This window comes from Hyla sarda, chromosome 8 (assembly GCF_029499605.1).
Source record: "Hyla sarda isolate aHylSar1 chromosome 8, aHylSar1.hap1, whole genome shotgun sequence".
Taxonomy (NCBI): domain Eukaryota; kingdom Metazoa; phylum Chordata; class Amphibia; order Anura; family Hylidae; genus Hyla; species Hyla sarda.
The window spans coordinates 206,199,678-206,208,206 of NC_079196.1; the positions used below are offsets into that span (position 1 = coordinate 206,199,678).

General features: G+C 46.4%; 1 protein-coding gene across 1 annotated transcript in view; it reads left to right on the top strand.

Annotated features, from left to right (window-relative positions):
• Nucleotides 1-2,867: 2,867 nt before the first annotated feature.
• The window catches only part of PAM16 (presequence translocase associated motor 16), a gene marked incomplete in the record, with an annotated part of 6,704 nt that continues 1,042 nt past the window's right edge, over nucleotides 2,868-8,529 (top strand). Inside the window, 4 exon segments of the mRNA XM_056535002.1 lie at nucleotides 2,868-2,976; nucleotides 3,869-3,953; nucleotides 4,031-4,170; nucleotides 8,161-8,228. Coding sequence (XP_056390977.1) covers nucleotides 2,905-2,976; nucleotides 3,869-3,953; nucleotides 4,031-4,170; nucleotides 8,161-8,228 — 365 coding nt within the window.

Here is an 8,529-nt window from a genome sequence, read left to right on the forward strand (position 1 = left end):
GACGGGTTATACAGGGGCCGGAGCAGCATTATGTCACGGCTCCGCCCCTTGTGACGTCACGCGCCGCCCCATCAATACAAGTCTATGGGAGGGGGCGTGGCGGTCTTCACGCCCCCTGTCATAGACTTGTATTAAGGGGGTGGAGCAATTACGTCACGCTGCTCCGTCCCCTGTATCGCCCGTCATTACGCGCAGAGCAAACTAGCTCTGTGCAGCAATGAGTGCGCGGTGCCGCAGCGGCGATCCTGGGGGTCCACAGCAGCAGGACCCCGGAGATCTGACATCTTATCCCCTATCCTTTTGGATAGGGGATAAGATGTCTTGGGGCGGAGTACCCCTTTAACCCCTTAAGGACTCAGCCCATTTTGGCCTTAAGGACTCAGACAATTAAATTTTTACGTTTTCATTTTTTCCTCCTCGCCTTCTAAAAATCATAACTCTTTTATATTTTCATCCACAGACTAGTATGAGGGCTTGTTTTTTGCGCGACCAGTTGTCCTTTGTAATGACATCACTCATTATATCATAAAATGTATGGCGCAAGCAAAAAACACTATTTTTGTGGGGAAATTAAAACGAAAAACGCAATTTTGCTAATTTTGGAAGGTTTTGTTTTCACGCCGTACAATTTATGGTAAAAATGACGTGTGTTCTTTATTCTGAGGGTCAATACGATTAAAATGATACCCATTATTATCTACTTTTATATTATTGTTGCGCTTAAAAAAAATCAAAAACTTTTTAACCAAATTTGTACGTTTATAATCCCTTTATTTTGATGACCTCTAACTTTTTTATTTTTCCGTATAAGTGGCGGTATGGGGGCTCATTTTTTGCGTCATGATCTGTACTTTTTTTTGATACCACATTTGCATATAAAAAACTTTTAATAAATTTTTTATAATTTTTTTTAAATAAAATGTATTAAAAAAGTAGGAATTTTGGACTTTTTAAAATTTTTTTTCGTTCACGCCGTTCACCGTACGGGATCATTAACATTTTATTTTAATAGTTCGGACATTTACGCACGCGGCGATACCAAATATGTCTATAAAAAATGTTTTTTACGCTTTTTGGGGGTAAAATAGGAAAAAACGGACGTTTTACTTTTTTATTGGGGGAGGGGATTTTTCACTTTTTTTTTACTTTTACTTTTACATTTTTTTACATTTTTTTTTTACACTTGAATAGTCCCCATAGGGGACTATTCATAGCAATACCATGATTGCTAATACTGATCTGTTCTATGTATAGGACATAGAACAGATCAGTGTTTTCGGTGATCTTCTGCTTTGGTCTGCTCGATCACAGACCAGAGCAGGAGACGCCGGGAGCCGCACGGAGGAAGGAGAGGGGACCTCCGTGCGGCGTTATGAATGATCGGATCCCCGCAGCAGCGCTGCGGGCGATCCGATCGTTCATTTAAATCGCGAACTGCCGCAGATGCCGCGATCTGTATTGATCCCGGCACCTGAGGGGTTAATGGCGGACGCCCGCGAGATCGCGGGCGTCGGCCATTGCCGGCGGGTCCCTGGCTGCGATCAGCAGCCGGGATCAGCCGCGCATGACACGGGCATCGCTCCGATGCCCGCGGTTATGCTTAGGACGTAAATGTACGTCCTGGTGCGTTAAGTACCACCTCACCAGGACGTACATTTACGTCCTGCGTCCTTAAGGGGTTAAGATACTGGGGGGAGGGGTGCTATGGGATTGTGACAGTGGTTCTGGCTGGGCGGCTACTTCAGATGCTGGCTACTAACTTTCTTGCAGCGGGCAGAGTGGCGTCCCCATCAAGAGGGCGCTCTAGGCAGCTGCCTATTTTGCCTATAGGCAGCATTGCCCCTGCACACTGTACACTTTGTTACAAATGACATAAATGGGTTTTATGCTTTTCTATTATTGTTTGAACATTTTCACACGTCCATACGAAATATGTTTAGTTATGTTTTTTGTTGTTGTGTTTTATTTTTTTATTTTTTGTAAAAAGGGAATTAAAATTGGGGGAGGAGTTTATTCACATTTAGCGATTACGCCGTACATGAAGGGACTCAGCTATTGTGCATGTGTCATTTACAGGACATACATGAACATCCATTGTCCATAAGGGGTAAAAATATACACTGCTCCAAAAACTAAAGGGAACACTTAAACAACACAATGTAACTCCAAGTCAATGACACTTCTGTGAAATCACACTGTCCACTCAGGAAGAACACTGATTGACAATCAATTTCACATGCTGTTGTGCAAATGGAACAGACAACAGGTGGAAATTATGGGCAATTAGCATGACACCCCCAATAAAGGAGTGGTTCTGCAGGTGGGGACCACAGACCACTTCTCAGTTCCTATGCTTCCTGTCTGATGTTTTGGTCACTTTTGAATGCTGGCGGTGCTTTCACTCTAGTGGTAGCATGAGACGGAGTCTACAACCCACACAAGTGGCTCAGGTAGTGCAGCTCATCCAGGATGGCGCATCAATGCGAGCTGTGGCAAGAAGGTTTGCTATGTCTGTCAGCGTAGTGTCCAGAGCATGGAGGCGCTACCAGGAGACAAGCCAGTACATCAGGAGATGTGGAGGAGGCCGTAGGACGGAAACAACCCAGCAGCAGGACCGCTACCTCCACCTCTGTGCAAGGAGGAACAGGAGGAGAACTGCCAGAGCCCTGCAAAATGACCTCCAGAGGGCCACAAATGTGCATGTGTCCACTCAAACGGTCAGAAACAGACTCCGAAAGGGTAATATGAGGGCCCGACGTCCACAGGTGGGGGTTGTGCTTACAGCCCAACACCATGCAGGACGTTTGGCATTTGCCAGAAAAGACACAGATTAGCAAATTCACCACTGGCGCCCTGTGCTCTTTACAGATGGAAGAAGGTTCACAGTGAGCACATGTGACAGACATGACAGAGTCTGGAGATGCCGTGGAGAACGTTCTGCTGCCTGCAACATCCTCCAGCATGACTGGTTTGGCGGTGAGTCAGTAAAGGTGTGGGGTGGCATTTCTTTGGGGGGCCGCACAGCTCTCCATGTGCTTGCCAGAGGTAGCCTGACTGCCATTAGGTACCGAGATGAGATCCTCAGACCCCTTGTGAGACCATATGCTGGTGCGGTTGGCCCTGGGTTCCTCCTAATACAAGACAATGCTAGACCTCATGTGGCTGGAGTGTGTCAGCAGTTCCTGTAAGAGGAAGGCATTGATGCTATGGACTGGCCGCCCGTTCCCCAGACCTGAATCCGATTGAGCACATCTGGGACATCATGTCTCGCTCCATCCACCACAAACTGTCCAGGAGTTGGTGGATGCTTTAGTCCAGGTCTGGGAGGACATCCCTCAGGAGACCATCCACCACCTCATCAGGATCATGCCCAGGCGTTGTAGGGAGGTCATACGGGCACGTGGAGGCCACACACACTACTGAGCCTCATTGGGACTTGTATTAAGGACATTACATAAAGTTGGATCAGCCTGTAGTGAGGTTTTCCACTGTGATTTTGAGTGTGACTCCATATCCAGACCTCCAGGGGTTGATACATTTGATTTCCATTGATAATTTTTGTGTGATTTTGTTATCAGCGCATTCAACTATGTAAAGAGGAAAGTATTTCATATGATTAGTTCATTCATTCAGATCTAGGATGTGTTATCTTCGTGTTCCCTTTATTTCTTTGAGCAGTATAGATTCTTTTTAAAATATATCTCCCCCCCCCCCTCCCTCACCTTCAATACCAAACACAGCCTGTAGGTTGGTGCTATTTGTATAGGAAAATAACCCAAAAAAAGTCCTATAACAAGTCATCAGGAATGTTTTTTTTTTTTACATGGGCTCTGACCCAACCTTTAAATGTACTTTGTCTCCTCTACAGGCGAAATACATAGCACAGATCCTGGTGATGGGGGCGCAGGTGGTGGGCCGGGCATTTACAAGGGCTCTGCGCCAGGAGTTTGCAGGTAAGTGCTCAGAGTACAGGAGGAGGTGTGACGGGTGTATATTAGGTGCTGTAATATTGTGTGTGTGCTTCTCCCAGCCAGTAGAGCAGCCGCAGAGGCCAGGGGGGGACGTGCCGGAAAAGAGTCGGCTGCAGTCAGCAGCTTGTCTGGGATTAGCCTGCAGGAGGCGCAACAGATCCTAAACATATCTAAACTGGACCCTGCTGAGATTCAGGAGGTAAGTACTGTCTGCACACAGAGCACGTGACTGTGTTACTTCTAATGCAGCCAATAACACACTATATATATATATATATATATATATATATATATATATATATATATTCAGTGTTTTCCAAACAGTTTGTCACCAGCTGTTGCAAAACTACAACTCCCAGCATGCCCAGACAGCCAACGGCTGTCTGGGCATGCTGGGAGTTGTAGTTTTGCAACAAGATTCAGCGGCATCTGGAGCTCATAAACACAGCCATGTAAAATATTATTCTCCGGTGGGTTAAAACCGCATAAGAAATGATCCAGTTCTGTCTCTTCCAGAGTACAAGTTAACCCTTTAGTTCATTCTCATGTTCGGCCGCGTCTCTCCCGTCCCTCCTACACTTGTTGCTGCACTATATATTCTTGCATCAGAGTCACCCATTGACACACTTGAGCTCCCATTTTAGCCCAACTAGTTTCACTGGCCTGTCCCAGCGACATCAGGGGTGTTATTAGGAGAAGTGCTAATGTACAAAAATGGTTTGGTGTCATCGGGTCACATTTAATTTAATTATTATTATTTTTTTTTAAACTCCTTAACGACGCAGAATGTATATTTACGTCCTGCATCGGCTCCCACGATGTAACGCAGGGTAACATGGTGACTCCGCGTCAAATCTGGTCGGTCCCCCCGGCTATCAACTGACATCACCAATCGCGTTGATGCCTGGTATTAATCCTTTGATTGCCGCATCTAAAGTAAAAGTAAAACCTTACCGGTAGCTCAGCCAGGCTGATTGGGACCACCACGGTAGAACCGCGGTGTCCGAATCAGCTGAACGGACATGAGGAGGGTCCCTACTTGCCTCCTCATTATCCGATCATCGATTCACTGCTCTGTACCTAAGATCCAGGCAGGAGCAGAAGAGCGCCGATAACACTGATCAATGCGACGCTGTGGCAAAGCATTGATCAGTGTCTGCAATCAATGTACTGCATGTTATAGTCCTCTAGGGGGGCTATAGCATTGCAAAAAAAAAAAAAAGTTAATAAATATGATTTAACCCCTTCCCTAATAATAAAAGTTTGAATCAAAACTATGTAAATAAGAATAAACATATTGGTATCGTGCGTAAACGTCCCAACACTAAAAATATATTGTTAGTTAAACCTCACTGTCAATGGCGTAAATGTTAAAAAAAAATTCCAAAGTCCAAAATTGCGTATTTTGCTCACTTTTTATACCATAAAAAGCGATCAAAAAGTCAGATCAAAACAAATGATGCAGATAAAAACTTCAGATCACGTCGCAAAAAAATTAGCTGTCACACCGCCCCGTATGCAAAAAAAATAAAAAGTTATAGGGGTCAGAAGATGACAATTTTAAGCGTATTCACTTTCGTGCATGTAGTTATATTTTCCAGAAGTGCGACAAAATCAAACCTATATAAGTAGGATATCACATTAACCATATGGACCGACAGAATAAAGAGAAGGTGTCATTTTTAACGAAAAATGTACTATGTAGAAACAGAAGCCCCCAAAGTTACAAAAGGACGCTTTTTAATTTTGTCGCACAATGTTTTTTTTTTTTATTTGTTTCGCCGTAGATTTTTGTGTAAAATGACGTCATTACAAAATAGAATTGGTGGCGCAAAAAAAAGCAATCAAATGAGTCGGTTATGAGTTAAAATTTTTAAAAGGTGAGGAGGAAAAAACAAAATTGCCAAAATGGAATAAACTTAAGGAGTTAATTTGAGTCCTTTAAGGGGTTAATTTAAGTGGACCTGTCGGCAGGAAAATAACACATGGCTAGATACTTGGCAGGATATTGCTATGAGTATTCCAAATATGACCTGCAGGGTATGAGTTAATCTCTACTTCAGGGATAATTCACTAGGGATCGACCGATATGGTTTTTTTAGGGCCGATACCGATAATCGGTGCAGGTTAGGGCCGATAACTTATACCGATATTCCGGTATAAGTTATCGGCTATTTATCCCCCCTCGACACCGCTGCAGATCATTGATTTAAAGCGGGCGCTTTAAATCAATGATCTGCAGTGGCTTTTGCGGGGCCATAGGCCGCCGCCGCCACCCACTTCTCTCCCCTACCTGCCAGGGTGGTCCGGGCCATCCATCCATCCATCCATCCTTCCTTCCTGTAGTTCCGGGTGAAGAGTGAACCGGTCCGGGCTGTCCTTCTTCTCTGGCGGTCATCTTCTCCACTCCGGGCAGGCTCCGGCCTAGTACGCTGCATAGTCACCGCTACGCAGTGACGCCCGTGCGCAGCGACGCACCTGACGTCACGGCGTAGCAGCGTCTATGCAGTGTACTAGGCCGGAGCCTGCCCGGAGTGGAGAAGATGACCGCCAGAGAAGAAGGACAGCCCGGCCCGGTTCACTCTTCACCCGGAACTACAGGAAGGAAGGATGGATGGCTCGGACCACCCCCATTACGGGTAAGTTTAATTTTTTTATTGACTCGGAGGGTGGGGGAGGGGCCTGACCGGTATAGCGGTATGGGCAAAAATCCATACCGTAATACCGCCCAGCATCACGGTGGGGGGTGCGACGCGGTGCGGCGGGTCGGGGGGGTGCGGTGCGGCCGGTTGGGGGGGGGGGGTGTGGTGCGGCGGGTCGGGGGGTGGCGGTCGCGGTGTGGGGGGCGGGGCATTATCAGCTTATCGGCAAGGTAATTGCCGATACCGATAATGCCCAAAATCGTGATTATCGGCCGATAATATCGGCCATACCGATAATATCGGCCATACCGATAATCGGTCGATCCCTAAATTTCAGTATATTTGGGAATTACTATTTATTGGGATAATTATATTTGGGAATTACTATTATGTAATTGCCTGATATAATCTGTATAGAGGGTACAGTGTTTTAGAAATATTACTACCGGTTGATTGGTGGGTTTCTAACTGCTGGACCCCCTCAAAAAGTTGTTTCACACACAGTTAACTATTTAAATGCGAATTCCAGGACTTTTTCTTTGCTTAAAAACAATTACCAAATCTGCAGTGTGGGAATGAGGCCTGACATAGTGCTGCGGTGTATGAATGAGGCCTAACATAGTGCTGCAGTGTGTGAATGAGACCTGACATAGTGCTGCAGTGTGTGAATGAGACCTGACATAGTGCTGCGGTGTGTGAATGAGACCTGACATAGTGCTGCAGTGTGTGAATGAAGCCTGACATAGTGCTGCGGTGTGTGGGAATGAGGCCTGACATAGTGCTGCGGTGTATGAATGAGGCCTAACATAGTGCTGCAGTGTGTGAATGAGACCTGACATAGTGCTGCAGTGTGTGAATGAGACCTGACATAGTGCTGCGGTGTGTGAATGAGACCTGACATAGTGCTGCGGTGTGTGAATGAGACCTGACATAGTGCTGCTGTGTGTGAATGAGGCCTGACATAGTGCTGCAGTGTGTGAATGAGGCCTGACATAGTGCTGCGGTGTGTGAATGAGGCCTGACATAGTGCTGCGGTGTGTGAATGAGGCCTGACATAGTGCTGCGGTGTGTGAATGAAGCCTGACATAGTGCTGCGGTGTGTGAATGAGGCCTGACATAGTGCTGCGGTGTGTGAATGAGGCCTGACATAGTGCTGCGGTGTGTGAATGAGGCCTGACATAGTGCTGCGGTGTGTGAATGAGGCCTGACATAGTGCTGCGGTGTGTGAATGAGGCCTGACATAGTGCTGCGGTGTGTGAATGAGGCCTGACATAGTGCTGCGGTGTGTGAATGAGGCCTGACATAGTGCTGCGGTGTGTGTGAATGAGACCTGACATAGTGCTGCGGTGTGTGTGAATGAGGCCTGACATAGTGCTGCGGTGTGTGAATGAGGCCTGACATAGTGCTGCGGTGTGTGAATTAGTTGCCTGATGTTCTATATAGTGTTGTCTGTAGACGATTGTCCATGTTGCGGTAGAATAATACCCCCGCGTGCTGGATCAGGATCAGTAGGGACCGAGGGACTGATCATTGTCTTTCTCTTTTAGAAATACGACCATCTGTTCAAAATGAATGACAAGGCAGCGGGTGGATCCTTCTACCTACAGTCTAAAGTGAGTGCAACGTATTGTATAGAATCAGTAGATTACTATGGATTCCTCCGCCTCCTCTCTCTGGTCTCTCAGCTTTTTCATGTCTCTTACTATTTATATCTGTCAGGACCTCAGTCACTTCTTACGTCCTCCAACCTCTCCATCTCTCCTTTTCTGTTCAGTCTCTGTCTTTCAACCCATCTCATTTTACCTCTGTCGCTTTCACTTTCTCTCCCTGCCTCTTGCCCTCCCCCCTCCATCTTTGTCTCTCGTCCCCCCCCTCTCTGTTGCCCCCCTCCGTCTCTCTGCCTCTTGGTCCCCCCC